Source organism: Theropithecus gelada, chromosome 17 (assembly GCF_003255815.1).
Source record: "Theropithecus gelada isolate Dixy chromosome 17, Tgel_1.0, whole genome shotgun sequence".
NCBI lineage: Eukaryota > Metazoa > Chordata > Mammalia > Primates > Cercopithecidae > Theropithecus > Theropithecus gelada.
This window is the reverse complement of record NC_037685.1, coordinates 74454135-74482060: the sequence shown is the minus strand read 5'-3', so window position 1 is coordinate 74482060 and position 27926 is coordinate 74454135. Positions and strand designations below refer to the sequence as shown.

The 27926-nt window shown below is 42.0% G+C and overlaps 1 protein-coding gene across 10 annotated transcripts in view; it reads left to right on the top strand.

The window, feature by feature from the left end:
• ENOX1 (ecto-NOX disulfide-thiol exchanger 1) overlaps positions 1 to 27926 on the top strand; it is a 585101-nt gene that overhangs the window by 420295 nt on the left and 136880 nt on the right. For all 10 annotated transcript variants that reach the window (XM_025364772.1, XM_025364776.1, XM_025364770.1 and 7 more), the window contains 4 exons: positions 8306 to 8479; positions 9695 to 9901; positions 13594 to 13827; positions 24438 to 24650. In XM_025364772.1, the coding sequence (XP_025220557.1) occupies positions 8306 to 8479; positions 9695 to 9901; positions 13594 to 13827; positions 24438 to 24650 (828 nt within the window). The remainder of the gene's footprint in view (positions 1 to 8305; positions 8480 to 9694; positions 9902 to 13593; positions 13828 to 24437; positions 24651 to 27926) is intronic.

Below are 27926 nucleotides of genomic sequence, written 5' to 3'. Positions count from 1 at the left end.
AGAAATTCAAGACAGGAGGAGAAGTAAGAAGACAGATTTTGGAAAATTAAATGGAAAATGCAAAATCCTTCATTTAGTTTCAAAATGTCAACTGCAGAGTTGCATGAGTGCATCCTTCTGCAGCAAGACAAGACGTGTGTGTTTTAGTAGAATGAGGTCACTTAGCATTTGTCAACTTTGTGATGGGACTGCCAAAAATATGACATGATGAGATGACATGAAGCTTTCAGCACAGGCCTGTCACAAAGCAAGGAGTAAACATGACCATGCTTTTTAATCATAACATAACAACTTAGTAAAATATATACATACAAGTTCAGAAATAAGAAAGAGACCACCATTAATTGGTTGATCAGCTTCTGCTTGGCCTCTTTCTGTGGATAACCCTGGACCTCAGAAAGGTGGATTTTTAGAATTTTTAGACCTCAGAAAAGGTGGATTTTAGGTCATAGTAGGACTGAGGGAAGAGGGTGCTGAGGCTGAATGACAGGAGAGTCAGGTATTGTTGCGAGCTTTCTTTATGGGTTTGACCAGGAATGGTGGGAAAGAGAATCAGACTTGTTACAGGAACCCAGGAGTACTGAATAAGGACAATGGATTTAACTACAGGTTATCAAGTCCGAAGTCAACATATTAGGAATAAATTTCTTACTGTGAAAACTGTTAAAAAATGGAATGGGCCATGTCAGGAGTTCATGAGTGCAGTGTCACTAGAGGCATCCAAAGGAAGGCAGGCTGGATCGAGACAGAGAACTCAGGTGCAGTGAAGAAGCGGCAGGACTCTTGATTCTAATTCCAGCTCTCCTCTTAACTAGCCGTGTAACTTTGGGCAAATCACTTCACTTCTCTGGGCATCCATTTTCTCATCTCTAAATCAAGACGATAGGACTAGGTAATGCCCAGGTTGCTTTCAGCTTTGAAATTTCCTAGTCTTTGGTTAGGGCCAGTGTCCGTTGCCTGCTTGTCAAAATGAACCCCTCCACACCTGGTTGTCCTATGCCAGCATGGTTTTCACAGCTCAGCTGTGAGGCCCACTGTGTCTTAAGACTGTGTTTCAGCAGATCCAGGAAACATGGAGCAGTTTGCTCTGAGTGTGTTAGCCCAGGCCTCTGCACAGAAACCGCTCTGCCCTTGAATTCCTGGCCCGCAGTGTGAGTGAATTTTACAGAAACTTTGATGAGCTCTTACCTCCTGCTCACTCAAAACACGCTTGCTTTTCAAGTGCATGCTCCATGCACAGATTGCTGGAAAGAGCTGATGGAGTTCTTTGAGCAGTCAGTTTTTCTCCGTGCCAGCTTTGGTCAGGAGTTTTGAAATTCTCTTTGCTTCATGTCATGTCATATTTGCAAACATGAACACAAATCTCCTCACCCAAGTCAACAATACTTAGAATAGCTGTTGACGGCTGCATTCCTCAGTTCTGCCAGCGTTGCATCCTGGTCAAAGGAGACAGAGGGTTTTATTGATGGAATGAGGTCTTTGTTTATAAAGCGTGCACAGCAGGGCACCAGGAACTCACTCTGGATATACGTCTTGGGTTCAAATGGAAAACATACCTCACTGCCTTTGAAACTCTTTGGAAAGATTATAAAAGCATTTTCAATTTCACTTTCTTAAAGATCCAGCTTGTAGACATTCACTCATCTTATAAAGTATTCTGTTACGTTAACATAATCTGTGTGGTTAATTTGTTCTTAACAAATATATAGCCATCTTCAGAGTTTGTTTATTTCACAAAGGGAAAACCTAAGAGCTATTCTGCTTCCAGGGCACTGGTTTTGAACATTTCTCCTAAGAGAACATTTAGAAATATCTTTGTATTTATGATCCCAGTAAGTGTATTTTGGGGATGCCTTTTTACATGTCCATTGCATATATAGATGTCATCCCTTTCAAGAACCTGGTCAGCTGTCACCCCCTCTAGTATTCCTTCCCTGACACTTCCCCGGCACCCACCCGACCCCCGACCCTCAACCCCATTTGTTTTCTAGGTAGGGCTGCTGTATCAAAGTACCACAAACTGGGTGACTTAAAATAACAGAAACGTATTGTCTTGCAGTTCTGGGGGCCAAAAGTCTAAAATTAAGCTGCTGACAGGGCCTCGTTCTCACTGAAGGATCCAGGGAAGAATCTGTTTCATGTGTTTCTCTTAGCTTCTGGTGTTTGCCAGCTATCCTGGGGGATCCTTGACTTGCAAGTGCATCTCTCCAGTCATCACATTGCATTCTCCCTGTGTGTCTGTGTCTTTTCTCCTCGTCTTATAAGGACAGCAGTCATATTAGATCATGCCTACGCTAATCCAGTATGACCTCATCTTACCTTGATTGCATCTGCAAACACAGTATTTCTAAATGAAGTCACACTCATAGGTACGGGGCATTAGGACTTTAACATATCTTTTGGGGGGACATAAGTCAACCCTTACAAACCCTATCCCAGACTGGTTTAGATGTCCCCTTTTCAGTGTTTTCATAGCACCCTTTATTTAAATGTCTCAAAATAGGTGTCATTACTGTATTGGTATTTTCTGCTAAGTTGTTTCAGTCACTAGATTTCCACATCTGTGAAGGAAGGACATTGCAATGTCTTTGAATACAGAGTACCTAGCAAAACATGCAACACCTAGTAGGCACTCATATGTTTGTCAAATGAAAGACTTTTTAATCATCATTATGATTGTGTGTCTTCTATGTTAATAACATATTTCTATAAGGTTATGTAAATATTCTATATATTAATACTCTTATGTTTGTCAAGTGAAAGACTTTTTAATCATTATGATTGTGTGTCTTGTATGTTAACAACATATTTCTCTAAGGTTATGTAAATATTCTATATATTAATATTAATATATTAATGCTGTATGTAATTGCTACCATTTATTGAGTATTTACCATGTGCTGGACATTATGCTAAACACTTTGGTTTTGTTTTTTTAAAACCTCACAAGAACATTAAAAAGTAAATATTATTCTATTTTACAGATATTATAAATGAGGCTTAGAAAGATTAGTTAAATTTCCCAAAGTCATACAGCCAGTGCAGACTTGGAGTCTCCACACTTTGATATACTGCCTTCACCCAGATGTTCTTCTTGGATGAGCATGAAGACCAATATGTCTATCTAGTATTCATGTTGTCCTTCCCCTGGTGAAGACACTGAAGCCCAGAGAGGTTAAAAAGCCAGTCAGCCGGCCAGGCGCAGTGGCTCACGCCTGTAATCCCAGCACTTTGGGAGGCCAAGGCGGGTGGATCACGAGGTCAGGAGATCGAGACCATCCTGGCTAACATGGTGAAACCCCGTCCGTACTAAAAATACAAAAAAAATTAGCCGGGCGTTGTGGCGGGCGCCTGTAGTCCCAGCTACTCAGGAGGCTGAGGCCACTGCACTCCAGCCTGGGTGACAGTGTGAGACTCATCTCAAAAAAAAAAAAAAAAAAAAAAAAAGCTGGTCAGCCTTAGGTCATTCAGATGTGCCCGATCCCTTGACTTTAAGATCACCTTTTTTAAAATGTTCACTTTTCCTCTGCTGTTCACAAAGCAGTTTTTTTAAGAATGCTTGAAAAAAGGAAAACATGGAATGAAAAAGAGCATTACTTTAATAGTTCACAAATTTAATGATATTATAGAACAACAAGACTTGCCAATTGCAATAGGAGACTATTCTGAAAAGGTTTCTCCATTGGAAACTGGTAAACAGAATGTCCTCATGTATCACGTGGCTTCTCTGCAGAGTGATGATAGGTCAGTAATTTAAACCCAGTAATTCTGAAAAAAGAAGCAGCACAATTGCATGTTTGTTAGAGCCCTTCCAGCCTGTCTCTGTGCTCTGCACAAGTCCTGGGATCTGGCCCCACACACTCACCCTGTCCCTGGACTTGAGGGTCCATCTGGTGTCAGGCAGGAGGAAGAGGGCTCTGGAGCCCTGCATTCTAAAACTCAGCCTCCAATCAGGCTTTATGCTGGTCAGGCTGTGACCTGTGCTGCGTGTCTGATAACTGAGGGGTCTATGTCCTTCCCCCAAACCCCAGGCTTCTATTCTGGTGTCTGGATCCTGTCTTGCTTCTCCTGCCTGAATCCTGGCTTAGGTAACCTGCCAGTTGGCCTAGTATTTCTCAACTTGTGACCCCATGATGTTGTTGCAAACTTTATTTTCCCTGGGCTGGGTCTGAACCCTGGACCGGGGGTACAGGCCCTGTGACCTGTAGACAGAGTCCTCTGGGCAGCTGCCCTGCCTGGACCTGTGTTTTATCTGCTGCTAATAATCTCTGTGTTCAGCCACTTTGTCAGGACACCCTCAGCCCAGGACTACACCTGTAATGCAACCATTTAGCCTGATTACCGCCTCTTTCTCATTATTTTCTTAAAACACGATGTTCTTCCTTCCAGGCCAGACTTGTTCCTGGTACTGACAACTTCTCTGTGTCCCTTCTCCCTGCCCACACCTAACCTAGTTAGTATGCCCAGCCTTGCCTGGCAAGAGGCCTCAGCTGCCTTTCTTTCAAATGAAATCTAGTTCTTGTCTCAAATATGAGACTCTTAACTGAGGCATTGACTAGAAAGGGCAGAAAAAGGAACAAGCCATGGCTAGCGGGCAGCAGACAAAGAGAGAAGGAGTGAGGAAGGGCAGCCCAGGCACCGGGGCCCTGGCCTGGCAGGGTGCATTTCTGACTCTGAGTTCCAGGGACAGCAAAGTGGAAACTCACTAGCTTCCACAGCAGGGTCCCTCTGATCTGATCTAAATCCTGCAGTCTCTCCAGACATTGTGGCCACACTGCCAGATGCACACCATGAAAGAGCCATGAAAAATTGTTTGGAATTCCCCAGGCCTACCAGGCTCTCTCCCAGCAATTCCCTTCCTGGACTCTCTCTGTGTCCTCCGAGCCTCAGCTCCTGTGTCCCGACTCTTGCTGAGTTTGGTTCCCATCCTTTATCCTCTCCTCAGACTCAAGTGGGGAACTTACTACTGTTACCTCTGTAACTCCAGATCCTGGCAGTCGTATGTGCCCAGGAAATGCTGAATGAATGCTTTAATGCAAATGAATGAGTGCTTTAATTAATTCAACTGCCATGCCTCTAAAATCCTAAACACAAAGCCCCAACCTGCCTTCTGAAAAATGCTCATCCAATTGATAAAACACTGGCCTGTGAATCAGTAAACAGGATTTTTTTGTTTTGTTTTCGTCTCGTCCAATTGGGAGCAGACAACCAAAAAGAAACCTTTGCCGAGCCTTGGCTGTGGCCACTCTCTGCTTGGAGCCAGCAACACAGAGAGGAGCCAGACAGGGCCACGGTCGGCGATGAATAACCCTTCCTTCCTCTCGTTTCAGTACAGTTTTGATAATAAAGTTCTACTGTATATGTAATTGGATTCTTTCTTGCTGTGATTTAAGCAGTCCTCCTCTCTGCGCTGAGTAGAATTACAACTCATTATCTCTGAAGCTCACAGGGGCAGCTTTTCCTACTAGGGCATGGAACTGACTCTCGGGGTTGCGCCACCTTCTCACCTTTGTCTTCCTGTGTTTATGTCTTCCTCGATTTTCAGTTTGTGCGTTTGCTTTAATGAGCGAGTACATCATATGTTCCTGTGCTGTTTGAGAAAACAATTTCCATCTGTATATATACTGTTAAAAAGTAATGGGTTCTTTTTTCCCTTAAAGTCTAATCCTTCCTTACTTTCTCCTCTCAAATACTGAATCTCCAATCCTTTGAGGTCCAACATAATTTACGTGTTAATTCCTTTCTAAGCTCTTTTGAAGCTATTGCACTTGCCATGCAGATTTCATTAAACCTCATAGTCTCCTCATACTGATGTCTCAGAAAAAGCAAAGTAACTCTTGCTGTATATTAAAATATTTTGTACAAGAGTGGTATCGTCTGTCCCCATTTCTGGACATATACTTATTTACTTAGCCTTCAGAAAGAAAACAGAAGTCTGTTAACAACTAAAGAGAATGCAAGCACTGGGCTTCTCTCCTCATTTGCGGGAAACATCTGCTGATTATAATTCACAGGGCTCTCATTTCAGGGTTTGCAGTCCTGAGTGGTTTCAGCCTTAAATCATCCTGTGTTGGCAAATAATAGCGAGGGCCAGGCCAGGAAAGAAACAGATGAAGCCTATGTACGGAATGAGATTAAATAAAAGCACAAGCATGCCAATATTCCCACTGCCAATATTTCTTTTTCTAATATATTCACCTTGGAGGCCAATATGTTATTTTAATGATGATGATGTTGAAAACCATTCTGTTCTGGAACTTCTTTGGAATTGATCAGCAGGACCCATCTTGATTTTTTTACGAGTAAGGTACATTTTAAGAAGTAGTGGCATGTATTAGATGAATAATCAGGTTGGGTCGTTCTAGATGGAAACTTTGAAATCGTCACACTTAATACGTGTTTAAATACTGAGACAAAGACCTGGGCCCTCATTCTGACTCTGCCATCTGTTTGATTTGGAATGTTAGAAGTTTTACTTAAGCACTTTAGGCCTTACTTTCTTTTCTATAAAATGGAAATCACACTTGTGAGACTTTCTGATGATTGGCAGAATAAACAGAGGCATCTCTGTCACTTACAAAACTTGATGTCTTTTGTGTGTCAGTTTGTTCTGCGCAACATCAGCATGGAATCCTGGAGTCTTGGAATTCTAGCGCTCCGAGAGAGAATCCAGTCAAACAGTCCCATATTGCAGATGAAGAAACTGAGAGCCATAATTGTAGAGGAAGTACCTAGAACGTCAGGGTGACTACTTTGAAAGAAAATGCTTATTTGTCATTTATATTTGGGGTTCTTTTTAAAAAAAAAAAAAAAAAAAAAACAACCTTTTATTGAAGTCACGCTGGTACACTATGAAATTAAATGGAGTTTTAAATAAATGGGACAGCAGTCCTCTTGGGGTTATAGATCAGAATCACACTGTTTATTCTGTTCAGCCCAGAGGAGGAGTGGAAATGTCCAAAGTAGCTGGCGGAATCTGTAAACCTTTTCCCAGAAAGGAAACGCTTTTGCTAGACCTTCTGTATCCTCTGGAGCTTCTTAGTAAACAAAGGGTGTGGTTATCCTCACATCTGCTTCTGGGCTCCTCCAGCCTTTCAGCACAGGTAAGCAAAGAGTGAGAGCATGTAGAGGCCTAAGGCACAAGCTGTACAGGAGAACTGTACAAGGGGGCTGTAGGGGGCGGCGGGGGAATGGGCAGGAAGGAAGAATGGAAATGATGTAAGATGAGGAGGGAGAAGATAGGAGAGTATAAGACAAGAAGGAAGTTTCATCCTTGCAGAGTAAAGGAGGGCACCATGATTTATCCTGGCCTGTCTACCTGGGAACATTTTCACGCCACCCGTGAGACTGTTTTCTGCCAACAGGGAAACCCTCCTGAACGGGATCCCCTTGTGGCTACTCAGTACCGTGTTTTCATAGTCCCTGCTGTTAGAAAGGTCTTACTTATTAGTATCTGTATGTCACCTTTGAAATCACTTGCTTCATTATCACACTAAAAAAAAAAAACAAAAAAAAAAACAGTGTTTATGCTGGAAAACCCATTTGTTTTGCACACTTTCTATTTCTATTTTCAAGTTTATGTGTGTGCGTTTTAATATAGGGCATAAAGATTTCAAAAGGGTGGGTCAATTATTTGTTGACTAAATTATAGGAAGAAAGTGCAATTATCCAATAGAATCCAGAAATGTATATAGCTAATTTTATGCCTGCATGTGTCTAACCCAGCCATAGGAATTGTAATCACTCTTTGTTTTGCTTTTTTTTTTTCTTTTTTTTTTTAATTTCGGGAGAAATAGGTTAGGTGGGACCTGAATACATCATTATAAAGTATGCACATATAAATTGAACTTTCCTAAATCTAGGTCACTTGGGTAAGAAGGCTCTTTTGATGAAACCACGTTGACAATTAGATTCACAGGGCACTTCAATGTTAAATGATATTCTTCCCATATTCTGGGTCATAAGGTGGTATAAACAATACACCAATGTTAAGAAATAGAAAATTGTATTCACAGTAATAGTGAAGCTTCATGGTGCATGCTTTTACACTTTAATATGCTGTGTTCTTTCTGTTGTATTAATATTTTAAGTAATATAATTTCCTTTGTGTATTTCTATGTTCATCTTTTCCTTTTTTTCTCTTTACCCTTCTGGCATAGCTTTCTATAGTATTACATCTTATGCCAGGAGAAATTCCTGAAACATAGAAAGTATAAAGTCAAAACATCTTTGCAGGAAAATGGCAAAAACAACAACAAAAATGGATTTAATCTCCAGTCAAAATGTTATCTTGTATACTTTACAGACTCAATCTGTGTCCCAGGCTTTGATCCAAGCCTCAACATGATGACTGGAATCACCCCCATTAACCCAATGATCCCAGGCCTTGGACTGGTACCTCCCCCACCACCAACAGAAGTGGCTGTTGTCAAAGAAATAATCCACTGCAAAAGCTGTACACTTTTTCCTCAAAATCCAAGTGAGTAACGCCTATGGGAACTATTTGCGCATTTTAAATTGTTTTCTTTTTAAATTTTAAAATGGCATTGCAGTCATTTTCAGATGTGACTCACACGTAAATACGCAGAGTGGGGATTCGTTCTACAGGAGGCCTTTTGTCTCTCGATTAGAATAAATATACAGGGATGTGGCCACGTGTCTGTCCAGAAGCTGAATCCCCACTATCAAGCCAGTACATGGGATCTGGGGATGTGTATCTGGCGGTAAGACTTTGCATGCAGTGAAGCCTAGTGTTTGCTGGAGAACACAGTGTGAAATATGTGAGCACTTCCATCCATCTTCACAAATGTGGGAGAAAAACTCCGAAATGTGTTTTGCTAGATGGAAAATTGAATTAATCTGACAGTTAGCAATTTGGGGGCCGAGGAGAGGGGAGCCTGCATCTCAGAGCTTCTGGACCAAATTGCATTTGCTTGAAGGAAACATACATTTGATGAAGTAAATGGGCCAGAATTTTATTTTTTAATTTTGCCTCAGATACTAAGTTTATGGGCTAAAAAAGCTAGGACTTTTTTTTTTTCGGTCGTTCATATTAATCAGGGTTGCCTTTTTTAAGTGGACTTTTCAGGAGATTGCTTTAGTAATCTACATATAAACTAGGTAAAATGTTGTGAGAGTGTACACTTTATCTTTTTATACAGCCTCCCCAAAATGTAATCGTTTGCTCATTTAAATGTGAATAATAACAAAGTGGTTTTTTCAGGCCCGGTGTTGCGCAGCCAAGTAAGTATTGTGCGCGCTTTTGTGGGTTATGCTTTCTGTATTCCGCTTTGCCGCTCCTTTATCTGGAAACGAGACAAAGCAGATAACACGCTGAGGTTCTTCATCATGTTGTCATTTCATCATGTTTTGTACTTTGGGAAGTTTTTTCCCTCCCTTTTCTGGGCTTCTGTAGTATAAAGGAGAAATGAAATTATGCAAACATTTGCTTTACGTTTGTTCATGGACAAGCGTATAGCCACTCTGCGTAGCAATAAACACAGAAGGTAGAGGTTGGGAGTGGGAGGGGAGAGGAACTTAGAAACAAGACAGCCTGGGATAAATGGAAGTTGGCACAGAAATTGATCATCACTCCGTCTGGAGAAAGTGACTCTGCAAGCTTTAGTTTTGCCGGGAGAACCAGAGAGAGCAAATAAATGAAAGACAAAACTTTCTGTTTTGTTGTGATTATTAGATCTTCCACCTCCTTCCACAAGAGAACGACCTCCTGGGTGTAAGACGGTGTTTGTCGGAGGATTACCAGAAAATGCTACCGAGGAAATTATTCAAGAAGTCTTTGAGCAGTGCGGTGATATTACAGCAATTCGGAAAAGCAAGAAGAACTTTTGTCACATTCGCTTTGCAGAGGAATTCATGGTTGATAAAGCCATTTACCTTTCTGGTACTTTGCATTACATAAGGAGTTTTCTAGGCATTTTGTTATGTTTTGTGATGTTAATATGAGCTTATTCCCTTTGGCCTTAATGCAAAATAAAGTCTTCATAGTTTGGGGCTGGAAAGGGAGGAGTTCTGCCTTCTCCCTTGGCTGCCGGAAGCTCTGTGCTAAGTCTGTGAAGGTGCCTCACTGCAGGAGCAATTTCCCACCATCCAGTCTTTAGGAATTCCATCGAGTTTCTAATTAATGTTCTCAAGTGCTTATTAAATGAGAAGCAATATTATGAGTACTAAGGACCATTATTCTTACTGGATGTAATCCTCTGGGAGAGTAAAGTACTCTCTCAGAATAATTTCAGGTTTTTGGAAGTGGATTCACTTTCTGGACACCAGGATACCAAAGCAAGGTCAGTTCCCTGCAGGAAAGTGGCTTAGGGGCCCCAGGAGAAAGGCACAGGATCATTGCCTCGTTGGTGGTTCATTAAGCCTTGTCCTTTGGTGCCAATGTTTATAGGCGATTTTTACAGATACTGAGATTAGGCCTAGTGCTGCCTTCCCATCTGTGGGTGTTGGGCCAAGTGGATGGAGTCTGTCCACAAGGCCTAGCCAAATCTAAGAATTAGGGGCTGGTTTTGGAAGGACACGTTCTTAGACTGAACTCACTGCCCTTCCCTCACACCCCCTACCTCCATTTTTCAGTTGTCCCTCTGCATTTCACCTCCCTATTCCTGAGGCAAAGCTGATAAGGGAAGGTGGGAAAACAATAGGGGTGGGGGGTGGTGTTGGGGGTACCTATCTGAACATTCCCGCCAGGTTTTACTTAATTTCTGCAGTCCGCCTCTATTGCCACGAAATTCTGTGCAAACCTCAGAAGCCTTGAGGTTATCAGCAGTGCAGAGACTCTCCTGAGGTAGATAGTGATATGGAGAACTTTAAAACCCCTTATTTCAGTAAAACCTTACAAAGTAGAAAATAAAAACTAAAAGCAATTGAAAATGGATAAGGAAGACAAAGCGTAGAATGAAGACATTTCATAACACACAATCCACTGTTAGACAATGGGGTTTCTGGTGAGTTCGTGGCACTGGGTTTCATGGCCTAGAGCCTGCCTCCGTTTTCTCATCTGCAAAATAAAGATGGTAACAGGATGACCTCGTAGGACTGTGAGGAGGAATAAATCAAATAATGGATATTAAGTGCTTAGCAGGGCACCTGCAACATAGAAACCATTCAGGAAATGGTTGTTTTTAACATAAATATCCTGATCATGATAAAGAAGGACTGATTTTTCTATCTCAAGAACCCTGTCCTGGGGACCTGGGTTCTAATCACAGCTGTACCAATAAAACTGTAATCATCCCTCAGTACACTCCGAGGATTGGTTCCAGGAGCCCCCGCCCCTGCCCCATGTATATCCTGCGGAACCCTCATGTATATGAAAAGTCAGCCCTCCATATATGTGGGTTTCACATCCCTCAAATACTATATTTTGGATACACATTTGGTTGGAAAAAATCCACCTATAAAAGGACCTGTACAGATTAAACCCATGTTCACAGGTCGACTGTATTCTCTACCCTACTTGATTAAATGAGAAGGTTAGAGTAAATCAAAGACCCGTTTCAACTCTAATACAACACAATGTTCACACCCAATCAGAAGCCTCGTAAGACACTGACAAAGATGAACAGTCCCAAATTTAGGCATATGAAAGGTGCTCCTTGATTGATTATACCTTGATCCTATGATCTTCCAGCCTGGGGGCTGGTCCTGCTTCCCTCAGCAAGCCCCTGATTGCTCCTTGGTCTGCCCCATTACTGTAAGAGGAGAACACAGCTAAGCCTCACCCCCAGCCTCCCTACCTGGGTGCAGAAGAGCCTCCTCACTCTGCCTCCCTGCCCTTGAGAGGCTGCAGCATCAGTCCCAGGAAGATCTGCAAGGCCAATTAACTGGAAAGACAGGAAGGAAGTCAGGCGGCCCCTCCTGTGTGTGGGCTCCAGCAAGCCCGAGCCCAGCTGGAAGGCCTGTCTAATTTTAGGACCACATTCACATTTGAAGGCCTAGCTAATTTTAGACTCGGCCTCATCAGGGTCTCTTTTAAAAAGTCCTTAATGATGTTGTTTCTGTGAAAGTGAGGGTGTTTCTGGAGCCAGAAATGTTTGAAAACGGATTCTCTGGACAATGAGCAGGGGAAAGGTGCTTGGCCAGTTGGGATAGCTGGCCAGTTGAAACAGTCCTGCCTGCTCAGCTGTTATGCCTGTATCACTGTGGCCTGCTGACTTGTTAAGTTCCCATGACCCACAACCAAGATACATTTTGCTTTTGCATTAATTCTGCACATCTGTGATCGGATGTTTTTGGTTTTGATTGGTATTGTTATGTCTTCCCATTTTTAGATAACACTTGAAAATCTAGCAGTGAGAAGGGTTCCGTGGCATCGCAGAAACCAGATGTGAGGTCAATGTCTTACTTGTAACTTTCAAAGGTGTGAAGTGGCCTCCTGGGAGGAGCCAGCCTCTACAGAGATTTTCAGCTGAGTTTTATCCCCAAATCTAAAATAATCCATTGAAATCTACCATGAGATCGTGAACATCAGCACAGTGCAGCCTAGCATTTTACAGCTGTATCTCATTTGCAAAGCCCCCACACTGGAAAAGTGCTTATGTTGCTCTCTCCTCTGGCAGCCCCCAGCAGCTGTGGTCCTGCTGGGACCTGGATTTATGTTCTGAAAATCTGAGTACCCCAAACTGAAGAGCAACCTCAAAGTCAATTCTTCTTCATTTGAAGTTAGGCCGGCTGACTGGTTTCAGTTCTGTTAGTGTTGATTTCTCAGATCAAGTTTCTGCTCATAATCTTTATATAAGTTGGGTAGCTCACAGTGAATCCCCTAAAGATTTCCAGGCCCATTTTTTTCTTTGTCTAGCTCTGGGCTCTTGCACCGGGCTCCTGTGGCCTTAAAATATTACATGAACAATTTGTGTGGTGATGCATACCAGATGAGGTGCTGCAGGGCTGTGAGGAAGGCAGCGGTGAGGCCTCTTGATTGCAGGTAAAATATTCTCCTGCGTGCCCCAGAGGATAAGTGGAAATAAAACAGCGTTGCAAAATTGCCTTGGTAATCGTGCCTGTTGCAGCTGCTGAGAGAGAACTGAGCAGCGGCATTTTCTGGGGGAATGTAGCAATAGCCTGTGAGTGAGGTGTTCTGGAATTCACTTTGTAGATCTTTTTAAATATCATAGATGCTCTTTAGTTACTCATATTTCACCTGTACAATAGAATTATGGTAAACTGAAAATATAATAAAACCAAGAACATAAAAAAATAGAGGAAAAAAATGCTGCATGCCAAATTTGTTTCTGAGCTTCCTAGAAGCCAGGGGGAAGAAGGAATGATCATGATAAGACCCTAGTTCTTGAGATCATCTTCTCTTGGGGATACCGGTTTGGAAGATGGGTAAGCAGCCCTCGGAGACAACTCTCCAAGGTGTGTTTATCCCCAAACCTGTAATAGGCCTAACTTGACAAAGCTTCAAGATTGCTGGGGAAGAGGATAATTGCTTCCCGCCTCCTATGGGAAATGTATCTGTAGTGACAGCAAAGAAATAAGTGAGCATTTGCCTAAGTGTGCCTTGAAGGTCTGGACCAAAAACATGTGGCCATTGTGACATTATGGTGTGACCAGAGTTTCCATTGGTTTCAGGTTACAGGATGCGATTAGGGTCTAGCACCGACAAAAAGGATTCAGGCCGCCTTCATGTGGACTTTGCCCAGGCCAGGGATGACTTCTATGAGTGGGAATGCAAGCAGAGGATGCGTGCCCGGGAGGAGCGGCACCGGCGCAAGCTGGAGGAGGACCGGCTCCGGCCCCCATCCCCGCCCGCCATAATGCACTACTCAGAGCACGAAGCCGCTCTGCTAGCTGAAAAGCTGAAAGGTATGGGCCACCCACGCTGGCTTTTCTTCCTGCACAGGGATCCCCAGACACGGAACCCCTGTGCGTTTCTCCTGCCTCTTCACCGTTGTCCCTTCAGTACAATGTCTGCTATGCCTTAAGATGGCCCTAAGAGTCTGGTGTAAGCACAGACTCTTTACAGAGCTGGGGTGGGGTAGCTGGGAGGTCCCCTGGAAGCTGCAGACACCTGGGCTTCATCTTCTGCCTGGGACAGAACCCTGCCCCTTCCCAGAATGCTCACCCATGTTCTCCATTAAAGTGTATATGTACAGTCACTCAACAAAACTCACTGAATGAGGGGACAGAAAGGTCCCCAAAGCAGGCTATTCTGACCCAGTGTTCAATGAGCCAGGCAAGTATTTGTGCCATTGGTGGGGCGTTCTTAGTGTTCCTCCAGCCCTGTAGAGTGTGCCTGTTTACCAGACTCCGAAAGCCTTCATCAGGCAAAATTGCAGACATGGTGCTGGGGTCCATCGAGAATAGAAAAGAAACACAGAATGGGATCCCTGTCTTCAGAGATGCAGTTGAGGGGATACATGCAACATTTACAGGACGATTAGCAAGAGAAGAGCGTATGTTTTATTTCTTCTAATGTTTTCTGAGGCCCTCCCTGGTGTCTTATGCTGTGGGAAATAAAGACATAGGAAGGCTCTAGTACCTGCCCCCGTGAACTACAGATGCCAGATTTTGAAGTTAGGATGACGTGTGAATTCAGTTCTGTTACTGACCAAAGTTGTGTGAGCTGAGCAAATATATGGGCATTTTACAGGAAAATGATGGTCAGACCCTCCTCAGGTCATTGAGTGCTGTCAGGATTTGATGAGAGAACATAAGTCACAGTTGCCGGCCACATGTGGGTGTCTACAGATAAACAATTAACTGTAATACCAAGTCAGTGGCATGATTGTCAACCAACGTATATGCACCGTGTTTTGAGGATTCAGGGGCCAGTGCAAATAATGTTGATGAAAGTGTCAAGAAAGTCTTTATACAGGAGGCATAATTTGAAATTTGCAGAATAAACTAGATTGTTTTTCCCTAGGAGAAAAAGAGGCATAAAGCCATTCTAGTTAGAGGCTGGAAACCTAAGAATAAAATCCCACAGAAGCAGAAAGGAATTCAGCATAGAAGCTGCCTTTCTAGAGCGAGGTAAAGCTAGAATGGCAGTCTGGGCCAGATGGCAGAGCCCCGAAGGCTATTGCTGGAATTTGGTTTTATTCCGTAAACAGTGGAGAAGCCATCACAGATTTCTGACGAGAAGAGGGATGTGATTGATCCTTCAAGTGTTTTAGAACATAACTGGTGTATTGCTGGCAGTGTATAAAGTGGATTGGATGTTTTCACTAAGAAAAATGTATGAAAAGCTGCCTAACACCTATTTTAGGAAGATAGGAAGTTGACATTCTACACTTTAAAAAAAAAAAAAAAAGGTGGCAGCGGGGGCGCTGTGCTTCCAATCTTCCATCCAGGGCTTGAGAATCCTTAATCAACTGCAGTTGCCACTGAAATACCCGCACCGTAACCAAGGAATGCTTCTTGCTGAGGCTCTTGTGGTGTGTTCTGCTGCTTTGAGAAACCATGTCTTACCGATGTAAATACATAGGCCATAGCTGTCCCTTTAATAAAGGGCATATGCAGTGCAGATACAGACATCATCTCACTTTTCCCTCCAGCCTAGAAACTGCAAGGAGTAGCCAAAATGAGATATAGCAGCAATGTTCTCAACAAGGAGTGTTCACTGGAACAATAATTTTTCTTTAATATCCAATGTATTGTGGTATCAGATTATGATCTACACAGACTAACTGTATTCAGTTTGTCCACACCGAGAAGTGACAAAAACTAGCACCTTGATCTGTGACCTCCTGGAGGAATTTCATAAAAGTGTATCATCTAGTTTTGTTTTTAAGAACCCAGTACGGAAGTGTCTCCGCACGTATGAAGTATGTGGCATTTGCCTCTCCTTTTAGAGGATAACAGATTGGGATGTCAATTTGGTAAAGTAATTTGCAAGCCTTGCCATTTCAAAAGTATATATTTATATAGATGAGTATAATTTGCAGAATTCAGAAGCTGTACCTTTGCCAAGTACTGTGTGATCCCTTGAGGAAAGAACAGATTGGAAATCTTAATAGATGGCTGTTACAGTAGAATGAACTAGCTGGGGACACATCTTAGGCAAGAGTCAGGTAATATCAAGCTTGACAATTTCAACCCAAGCATAGAGTTTGGAATATAAACAGCATTTAATTGCTTAGGAAATTGGCTGCCTTAGAGAGGAAATCCACTCCATGCTCCTTATAATGTTGCAAAGCCAGACAGGAAGAGCTGAGGACCCTGTTTCCCTGAAGATTATTTCATTGATATGGGGACATAAAATACAGTCAAGACCTAAGGTAAAGAAATCTGTGTCAGAGAGGAAATGGAAATGCAATCTGAAAATACCTAATTGGATTTGATTTTTTTCCTCCCCTGAGAAATCTTACTTAGATTTATTACAGATACTTTCTTCTATTTTATATCATACTTGTTTATTCTTACCATTTTCTCTTTGAAACTCAGCTTTATTTAGCAAAATCTGTACAAACCAAGTCTTTCTTACGACCCACAATGCCCTCTCCATGTCCTGTCCAATGCTAAAACTGTGCACATAGTAGGTGCTCAGTAAAATAATTCTTTTCTCTCTTCTTCTGCTCTTTGGATCTATGAGCACATTGAATTTCTGGCCAGTGGTTCTACTGGGCATGACCGGATGTACATGGAAATGATGCGATGTGTGCTCAGCCATCCTTCCAATCACTCAAGAAGTATTCATTAATCAGTATTTTACCATATGCCTGGCACTGACCTAGCCAGTGGTGGAAAGGACAACAGTGAACAAGCCCCTGCCTCAAAGAGTTTAGATGTCTTGAGTGACAGAGGCAATAACAAATCACCTTGTGTTTGCCACTTATAATAGTGCACTATTATAATAGTATATTTATTATAATAAACATACTAATCCCCTTGTTATACGTGGAAAGTGCAAAGTGCTGTTGCAGGGGAGAAAGCCAGCCCAGATGGGCAGTGCCGGAGTGAGAGAGGGAGGATCTTCCAGGACCAGGTTATCCCATTCACTGGCTACTTGACCTTCTGAAACCAGAGGTAACACTATTGTGTTTGTGTAGTGTCTGAGACATGGAGTCATCCAGTGCCTGTTACGTTAATACAAATTCTAAAAAAGAAAATTAGTAGGCATCCTGCTGGTTAAATAGACATCGTTGTGAGACAATTCAACTTAATGAAGACCGACTGGGAAGTAACTGCTCAGAAACCCTAAGTTTATAGCATGGCTTTGAGAAAGTGAGATGGAGCTCAATAACACCATAATTACACTTTATGGGAAACAGTGGCACCAGGCAGATGAGATAATGAATTTCAGTGTGTCTAACACAGACCATCCACCCCTGGAGGAACCCTGTGTTTGGACTGTGGAAGGAAGAGATTGATTAGACAGTGAGGAAGGATTATATTCTAATTCACTGGGATTTCTCTTGGCAAGAGCATTTAAAAGTTTTTGTGTACTTTTTACCCCCTTAGAAAGCTTCACATAATCTTTCATTTTGTGATGAAATGAAGAGTTTCTCTCTGAATCAGGTGAAGTCCTGACAAAGCCTTGCAAGCAGGGCCTTTGGGATTCCCTAATGTGTCAACAAGAGTACCATCCTCCTGGGATCAACAGTTATAATTTCCAGAGAACTGGACTCTGATTTGCATATAGAATGGCCCCATGTCAGCCTGCCAGACAGAGGAAGGGGCAGATGTGGTACTAGCATTTTGCTGAGATGTTTGTCAATATTTATGGTTCCATGAAAGTAAAAATCAATAATGTTATGAGCCAAGTGGATGTCCCATTAGCTAAAAGCCAGACTTCCTTCATAGGGTAAGGGAAATATGAAACATAGGAGCCTGTTTGCAAATTATTTCCTTATGTGTTATTGACCTTCATAGAGGTAAGATAGGCCGTTTTATTTAGAAACATTTTGCTTGACCCTGAAGCAGGAATAATCGGTGCATTTTCATATTGCTGCCTTAATTTTCTCATTTTTACAGCTACTAACTAGTTAAGAAGATTGCATGTGTGTTTTGGGGGTAGAAGGGAACATTACCTGTCTGTTTAGCCTTTTATGCTGTCTGTGATCTGGTTAGTTGATGCAGGGTTAATTGAGCAGCCAGGAAAAGGAGACATGTTTAGGGACATGTACAGAAATTTGGGGATTGTGATAGCAGCAATGCTTTGACCATACTGAAATTCCAAATCTGCTTAGATGACTATGTGACTGTACACTGTGAGCAATTTCTGGCTGTCTTTGGAGCCAGAAATCATTGATAACTACAGACACACTTTTACTTGTGTGTGTATGTGTGTACACATGTGTGTGTCCCTCCATTTCTTTGGAAAGAAAAGCATTTTAGAATGTCTTCCTTGTTTTCCCACGTTCTGTTCAAACATAAAATCCCTGTCTCCTCATTGTTCCTTTATAGACCCAGGTGTAAATAAGGAAACTATAGCCCACCTAAGTTTCATATTCAGTGCTCCCGGCTTGGCTCTTATTCCATCTATTGTTCAAAATTCAGGGCTGCCTCTTCCTGTGCACACAAAGTGGGAGGAAAAAACCACTTAACGGCCGGGCGTGGTGGCTCACACCTGTAATCCCAGCCCTTTGGGAGGCCCAAGTGGGTGGATCACCTGAGGTCAGGAGTTCGAGACCAGCCTGACCAACATGGAGAAACCCCATCTCTTCTAAAAATAGAAAATTAGCCAGGTGTGGTGGTGCATGCCCGTAATCCCAGCTACTCAGGAGGCTGAGGGAGAAGAATCACTTGAACCCTGGAGTTGGAGGTTGCAGTGAGCAGAGATCGCGCCATTGCACTCCAGCCTGGGCAACAAGAGCAAAACCCCATCTCAAAAACAAAAACAAAAAACGCTTACCAATTTGGTTCCTTTTCCCCATCATTATCTATATATCAGTTTAATTAAAATTCACCAGGTACCCACCACTTTGTGCCATGCCCTGGACTTTCAGATGTGACTGTAGCATGGGCCCTGTCTTCTGTTAAAGGATACTGTGGCAGTGAAATCATGACTGTCTTACAAATATAAAATGAACATGTGCCAATGATGTCATTTAACTCACGAATTAATGAGGAGACCAAGAAAATGTTAAAACTGTTTCAAAGGAGAATTCACTTTATAAAGATTTACACTTTCTACTGAACAAAAATTAATTTGCATTGTTACAGAGAGGAATTATTTGTATTGTAATCAGTTTGCCACGATTTATGTTCTACTCCTACAAAGTTGTAAAATAGCCTAGTCAGAGATTAGCCAAAGAATTAAAGGTTCCCACCCCCTGTAGAATTAGGTAATTCATGCCCAGCATTCCATAGAAAGGGTCTGTAATAGTCTCTGTGCCGATTTCCAAGTCTTGAACACTTTTTTTTTTCCCTGAATAGAAGTGACAGCTATTTAATTGGTCACGGGGACAGGGATAGAGACTCACAAAGCTCTTAAGAATCACATCTATTCCTTTTGAAAGTCTCTGCTATCTCAGCTGCTACTTTCCACTTCAGGTTTTCATTATCTCTTAACTTTGGTCAGCTCCTAACCAGTTTGCCTGGCCTTCACGGAGTCCTTAATTCAGTGCTTCGCAAACCTCCACGCGCATAGAAATCACCTGGAGTAAAATGCAGATTCCAATTCTGGAGGTGTGGGAAAGGCTGAGTCTGCATTTTTAACAAGCTCGCAAAGGCTGCTTCTGCGCCTGGTCTTTGAATAGCAAAGAGCTCTCCCGTATGCAGTTTTGTAATGCCTACTGTGTGCCAAGTTCTCAAGAAACATGGAAGAGAGGGAGAGGGAAGGAGGTTAACAAAGTCTGAAGTAACCAGAAATGAAATGAGATGGGCGTGGATTCCAGCGGTGACATCTGAGAGTATCACTATAATATTATTTACTCTTCACAAAGCTAAAGGGCAATTACCTTCCCAAAATTAAAAAGGCTTTCAAAAACATTTTTGAGTTATTTGATAAACCGTTTAGTGCCTCACTGCAGAGGGCCTTGCTTCTGTGGGATTCTCTGACACTCTTAACTTTCATTGCCAGTGATAATGACTTCTGAAGCCTGAAGTATATAACAGGATCATTCAGCTTAATTGTCATGAGAACATCTATCTCTGGTAGATAATGGCATGTGTGAAAATACTCTTTGACATGAAATTTAAATGTTTATTATCAACTATGATGTTTCCTAACTTTTAACCATTGCATTTGTATCTTTCCAGCATCAATTGCTACAAATCTATTGGGAATACGTAGTTTCCCCTTATCCTTGGGGGATACATTCCAAGATCCTAGTGGATGCCTGAAACCATGAATAGTACTGAACACTATATATACTATGCGCAAGCTTCTTTTTACTTCTTCACAATTTCATAGATAAATTGTTCTTACCCTAGATTTTAGCAACCTCAGCATACAATTTTTTACTTTCTTTATTGTGAAGAACTTTTACCTTTTCACTTAAAGGAAGCACTTTGTGGCCTTTCTTTGACATTTCCAAATTGCCAGCATCACTACTCTTGCATTTTGGGGCCATTATTAAGCCAAATAAGGGTTACTTGAACACAAACACTGCTGTACCATTACAGTGGATCTGGCAATCCAGGTGGCTACTAAGTGATTCACAGGGAGGTAGTGTAGACAATGTGGATGGACAATCAACCCTGGACAAAGGGATGATTCATATCCGGGTCAGGTCAGAGTGAGACAGCGTGACATTTCATCATGCCATTCAGAACAGTGTGCAATTTAAAATGGATGAATTGCTTATTTCTGCAATTTTCCATTTATTATTTTTGGTCTGCGGTTGACCACAGTTAACTGAGACCTACAGTAACTGAAACCCCAGAAGGTGAAACTGTGGATAAGGAGGAACTACTGTAGAGTGCAATGACATATAAAATACAAAGGGAAAAACTCAGTCACCAGAGGACTGAAATATGTTTTGGAAATTTTATTCTCATATTAGCCCCTCAAAACTGGAGACAGATCGGTAAACCAACTATTACTGTACAGAGTAACTAATGCTTTAATAGCAGGATATGCAGGGTATTGTGGAAACATAGCAAAGAGACACCGAATGCATCCTAGAGTTGCAGAATCTTCAGGGAAGAATAAAAGCTGCCTGGGGGACCAGGAGTGTGAGAGACCCAAGGATAAGTGCACAGCATGAGCAAATGCAGGAGGCATGCCGTGCTGTTTAACAAAGAGGGCTCTGGCAAAGGAAGCGGGACGGATGGATGGAAAGGAAAAAAGCAAGACTCATAAATGAACCTGTCTATTAACTCAGGTGCATTAACGTCGTGAGGATCCTGATTAGAAAACGGTGGGCAATTTCTAATGAGCAAATGATTTATATTCCCTCCATAATATACCAATGTTTCCCAATTCTTACTGTGGAAAAAGCACATCTGCACATTCTAGCTTCTAAACTGCATCCACATTCAGAGTTATGCCTGAGCATGTTCACAGAAAGTATTTGGAATTTTTATAAGTGCGTCTTTGATGTGATTTTTATGAGCAGTGTTAATTTCTTTCCACATGAATAGCTTTAATAATGCTGCAATCTAAATCCTGTTTAAATTAGTTTATATTGTTTTCTGCCTTCTCAGTGATCTTTCCACTGAATACAAAATTGAATTTACAGTTGAGTACTGAAAATGACCGCTCCCAATATCCTCCTGTAGCCATCCAGAGGGAGTTACTGGCTTAGTCTTAATTAATATAAATTAAAGTCACTTCTTACATGGCAACAAATATTGACTGGAGTTATCAAGCATGCCTTAACTAATGTTTTTTTAATTTAATTTGAATGTCAGTACATCAATCATATATCGGCCTGTCAGTTTCAGAAAGTTCAGAAATGAAGATGAAATTGGGAGTCTATGAAACTATATTCCTCTTCTAGGCTAATGGAATTCTGCCTCCTAGTACTTGTTAACATGTTAGAAAATCTCTTGGCTACTTACTTTTGAAAGCGTGTATTTTCAGTGGCTTAATCCTAAGCATATTGTTTCCTCTTTCTGAAACTATAATCTGCAGGTGAATGTATTGTGCTCTAGGTCTAGGTGTGACGAGCAATAAAATGTGGCTTTCAGACCATTTGAGCAAACATACGTTTTTAAAATTGAAGTGTTTTTTTCCTAATACTAAAGTTAGTCTATTTATGAACTAAGCCACCACGAGCAAGAGAAGGAAAAACTACCTGTATATGAGAGAAAGAGGAGAACAGCATTACACTCTGTCCCTGTAAAGCTCATAACAAAAATGTTAAGGATTTTTCTTTCTCTGTTATGTAGACATGAAACTCATAGCAAAGGGGAAAAAATAGTACATGAAATCAGTGTTCTCTTTTTCTGTTGTTATCTTTTCAGAGGAAAAAAAAAGATTTCTTCTGAGCATTAAGTTTATTTCCGCTGTCTTTGCTGAGGTCCATTCTCCTAACATATATTGGTGGGAAGAGAGGTAGAGAGTGTGGAGGGAGGCAAAATTTATTCCGCCAGTAACGGTGGCAGTGGGCCTCTCACAAACATAATGTTAAATTATGGGCCTCTCCATGGACTGAACGTAATGTTAAGTTGTGTGATGGATTTTATCTTATACAAGCCGCTTCGGTCCATGAAATGAGATAAGAAACCATTGCAGCTGGAGTTCACTGAGGGTTGAACTTAGACTGAAATTCCCGAGTTAACAAAATGGTATAAGCGGCTACAATACTCAGTAAGTGTGTTCTGTGCCTATGGGTTGAGATTTTCAAGGCAACTTGAGTCTGTCATTCACAGGGTGTTTTGTGAGCACCCCCAGGCCAGTTGTCTCCTCTGGTTAAAGTGTGAGGGCAGGGGGGCAGGTTCGCTCAGAAAAAAAGCTTTGATCCCCAAATCTAGAAGGCCGCTGTGCAGCAGGAGAGGGCTTAGAATGGTGGCTGAGCATGGGCACATCCCTAAAAGCTGCTTTCTTCCCTGGGGAAGGCAGAGCTCAACCGCAGGACCTTAAATTAGGCTCAGCCCTACCTTCTTTCAGGACACGCACCTCCTGGGCAAGCAGCAGCCATACTAAGGAAGCTGTAGTGGTCTGGGAGGAGGTCTTTGGGAGAAAAGACACTAAAGATGTTTGTAAAGCACCCTATAAATTTACAAAGCATTCAATGGTGGGAAGGTTTCGTATGATGTGTAAAATACTAATAAGAACTCGATGATTGATTTTAAAATCTGCTGAGTGAAATGAAATCTTTTTCTCAAGTATGAATCTCCCCCTGTCTATTCGTGTGGACTGTATGTATGTTTATATGCAAACAATACATAAGGATGTCTCCGATGCCCCCCCAGTGGAGGGGACAATGCCTGGCACACAGTAGACCCTCAGTATTTTTTAAACGAATGGGTAAGAATCTGAATCTTTCAATCTAATTTTGCTCCTGAGTTTTAGAATTCAGAGTCTACCTAGTTTACTTGTAAAAATGTAGGATATTTTCCCCTAAAGCACATTTTCTAGGGATTGCAGAATACAAATGAAAGGATTCTCCCCTCAGGTTTGCCTGGAAAGTAGGCAGTGAGCCTTCAGCAGTAGTCAGATCGATTAATGTTGTAACAGCTGACATACAACTTCCAGTTCTAATTAACTTAATCACCCACAAACTTCCTTTTTCTCCACCTCCAAGCCACACAACACAGGTTTGTTCAGTAACCATTCCCAAATAGGCAAGTCTGTTTTCTTTGAAATAGAATTTATCACTTATTTTCAGATGGAACTGCATTTCCTACTTCCTGTCCCCCCCGACACCACACACACACATCTCAAACCGGGTTCAAATGGGCTTTCCTTAGCAATCCAAAGCAAACACTGAACACCTCAGGAAACATGTTCTCTTTTGTGGAAAACTAGGAAATATTCTGTTTTTCAGCCTAATTAAATATATGGTATTAGCCCTAAAATGGAATTCGTTTTGAACTACAGTAGAACAAGAATTGACTTATTCCTAATACCTGCCTTAGGGATAGCACCATACATTACAACCAGTTTTAAAGTAATCCAATCTTTCTTCCACATTTTAACACTAACTCAGCTGATTCTATAAATCAGAAAACTGGTAACACTGTGTAATATTTTTGTTAAAGGAACAAAGAAATGAAGTAGAGACCAAGTAGGTTAATAACAGTTTTTCAAGTCCATCTTAAGAAAGAGAAAACAAGGTTTGGTGGAAGAATTAGGCTGTACCTTATTCCTAAGAATGCCCAGAACAAATCTCCTATAGCTGAGCTCATGGAGTTGGTAGATGAGAATGTGAACCTCCTGAGTGGTTCTATGGTGCCCTGAAGTTAGATGAGAAAAGAGAAATTAAGTGATTATATGGCAGTCAGTCTCAGGAAAGCTAATTTGTTGAGTTCTGAAAATATATCCACTAGGTTGGACTATGCTCTGTCTTTTGAGAGGAATACGAATCAAGTGTATTTTCTCATCTTGGCATGATTTGTACTTGGTGGTTTTCCATTTCCAGATGATAGCAAGTTTTCAGAGGCGATCACAGTGCTGCTTTCCTGGATTGAACGAGGGGAGGTGAATCGGCGTTCCGCAAACCAGTTCTATTCCATGGTGCAGTCGGCCAACAGCCACGTCCGCCGGCTCATGAATGAAAAAGCCACACATGAGCAGGAGATGGAGGAAGCCAAGGAGAATTTCAAAAATGCCTTAACTGGGATTCTCACTCAATGTAAGTAAAATGTTGGGGGCCATCTCTTTTGTTGTGATTTTGCCTTTTCTTTTCGATTAATTTTATTTTTTCATTTGGGGGTAAGTAGTTCAATAATCTCCCATTTTTACTCCACATTGAATGGCAAACCTCATAACCTATTTCATGTTCTGTGGCACCTTGGAGGAACATGGACCCTGCCCTGAGAGTTTACTTCTCAAGGTGAGCAACGTTTCTGTAGCTTTTCCTCAGAACAGCAAGCCTGGCCACCAGGGCAGGGCAGCTAGATGCATCTGTGCCTGCTGGACCCACGACAGTTCATATCATAGCTGCAGGGCCACCACCCTTCACCCGCAGGCTGTCCACACAGCCCCCTGTGTCCTCCTAGTGCTGACAGCAGAAAGCAAACTTGAACACGTTCTCCTTGGGCTCTGTGTAGGAAAAGGGTACTATCAGAAAAACTCCTCAGGATCTTTTATTTGGGTGAGCTGTGGCTGTCAAAATGAGCAACTCAAGAGCAGGAATTTTTTTTGTCCTTTCTTCATTTGGAAAGCAAATTGCCTTAACTACTTAATGCCAGTGATTTTTTTTTTTATGTCCAGAGTCTAAATGATGAAGGGGTGTAAATGGGGCTTTCTCTTAGAACAATAGTCAGGGTAATTACCCAGAGCTCTATTCAAAAAAAGGGCGTATATTTTTTTTATGGGCACTCTATCTGTGTCTGTAGTTAATGTCACAGCGGCATCATGCATCACAGCTGCCGATGTTCTCTTGCTTGGTAAAAGCCATTGAATGACACTGTAACAATGCCACGCTCCATTCCATACCAGGTGCAGGGCCCTACGCGATAGTGACATGTGGGATGTATATTTCCATTCTGAAGATAAGTACTATTTTCTGTGATGTAGTGTGCCAAAATGCCTATCACCTCGTTCATCAGTGCAAACACAAGGAATAATGTATCTGTCAGGATGGGATGGAAGAGAGGGCAAAACCGAGATCTTAAATGTAAAAGTATCTTATATGACTTTATCAAAAGACAGGTTTTACAGCAGCGTAGCATATCGTATAACAAATTCCCAAATGTAAATTCTGGTAAGTGATCTAATATCCAGTATAAGACCAATCTGTCTTTAAAGAAAAGGAATAGGAAAAATAAGACTGCTCTGTCCTTACACAGACTGATACCAGACCACATTACCTAGATTCACCAGGCTTGATGAATGACCCTTTCTTTAACAGTGTATGTCTAGAAACTCTAAGGTTATTAGGGATAGAATAAAGAAAAGCAACATTAACAGCAGTTTTTAAAGGAGGGAAGGAAAGAATGGATCAGTGGATGGAGGGAAGGTAAGAGTGAACTGGTAGTGGAGAAAAATAAGAGAGAGCACAGTAAAACAATTCTAATCATACAATTTCTTCAGAGTTATAGTAAGAAGTCATGTGCCTGAACAGTGAAATGGTTACTGTATGTTTACCTTTTGCTCACTGGCATCAATTTTAAATAAGTTCTAATTCCCATGCAGTTTATAGTCCCAACGGGCAAGGAAGACTCAACCCTTGACTCTAACAATAAAGATAAGAGGGCAGCCATGAATAGGCGAGAACTTCATTTTCTTTGGCAGTAACTATTGAAAGAGGCACCTATTACAATGAGGCCCCTATGATGTGGCTGAAAGAACACAAAATGTCTACCTGTCATTATATAGGTGTCAGTTGGCCCATATTTGAAGCAACTGAGAGATAGACAGAAAAGTGTAGCATGTGGGACTACAAATACTTTTTGGTATAACAACCAAATTGGAAAGTGATGTGGAGATTTACAGCAATAATTGGCTTCTGAATGCTGGATATTGTGTTGAGCATCCAGCTGCAGGCGGTACTGAAGACCCCAGCCACATTCCTGGAGGCTATACTTTGGATGCCTAAGCAAGGGAGTAGGTGAGCAGAACAGGCACTCTCCCTGGGCAGGCTGGCTCATCACTCCCTGAGAAGGAGTGAATGAAGGGGTGGAACAGGGCCAGCAAGATCCTGTCTCCTGGAAACCACAGGAGTAGAGACTGCCTCTTAGGCACCTCAACTTTGAAATATCAAAAATGGAATCCTTGCTTCTAATCTTCAAACCTGCACCTCTTTTGGTTTTTCCTTCCCATTCTCATAAGTTCTCAAGCCAAAGTCTTGTACTTTTTATAATTGCCATCTCCCACCACCACAACCGACATCTAGCTCATCAGGAAGTCCTGTTGTTTCTCCCTTCAAAAATATACCCCGATTCGGCCCACCCTTCTTCATTGTAACCGCCACCACCCAAGTCAGGCTTTGGTTACCTGATGTGTCAGTTAGACATGGCACCCACGTGTGAGTAACAGAAAATTCTGCCAAACGGCATCTGAGACAAGTAGAAGATTTTTCTCTTGGGACACAGTAAAATCCAGATGTGGGGTTTGTTGGCACTGGTCCAGTGGTTCAAGGCTGCCGGGGCTGAGCTCTCTCTGGTGCTGTTCGCTTTACGTGGATAGTTGTCTATGATGGTTGCTGCTGCTTCACTTGCCATCACATCTTCTTTTTCCAGGCTGAAATCACGTAAGAAAAGAGGAAGAAAGACACATGAAGGAGTTGCATCATTATAGCAAGAAAGCAAAACTTGCCCCAAAATCCATTCCCAGCTAACTTCCACATAGGTCTCATTAGGCAGAATTATTATACCTGGCCACGCCTAACTACAAAGAATGTGAGAAATACAATTTTTACTGGGTCTACCGCTCTCCAGAGTAAAATTGGAGTTCTCATAATAAGGCAGGAGTGGAGAACGGCTACTAGGAAGAATTTTGCAGTTTTTGTCATACAGAGTGCCTCCCTTTCTACTTCTACTCTAGTTTGATTTATTTTCACATTCCATCTGCTACAAATTAGATCACATCTTCCCCACTAAACCCTTTGAGTAGCTCCCCATTGCATTTAGACAATATTCACTGTCCCTAGCCGACAGAGCTCTCTGTGCCCACCTCTTTACCTTCAGTTATCCTCAGACTCACCATGCATCATCCCCATTGACCTCTCTCCCCCTGAGCCCCATCAAAACCACCTTCCACCATTCGGTCTTTACACATTCTGTTCCCTCTGCCTGGGGTGCCCTATCCCATACTCTGTGTGCTTGACGTCTTCTTATCCTGTAGGTCTTGGATGAGGGGCCACCCCTTCAGAGAGGTCTTTCTGGTCCACCCTCTTCTAGTAGATCTGCCATCGCTGCATTTTTTTTTTTTTTGGAGATGGTGTCTCACTCTGTCACCCAGGCTG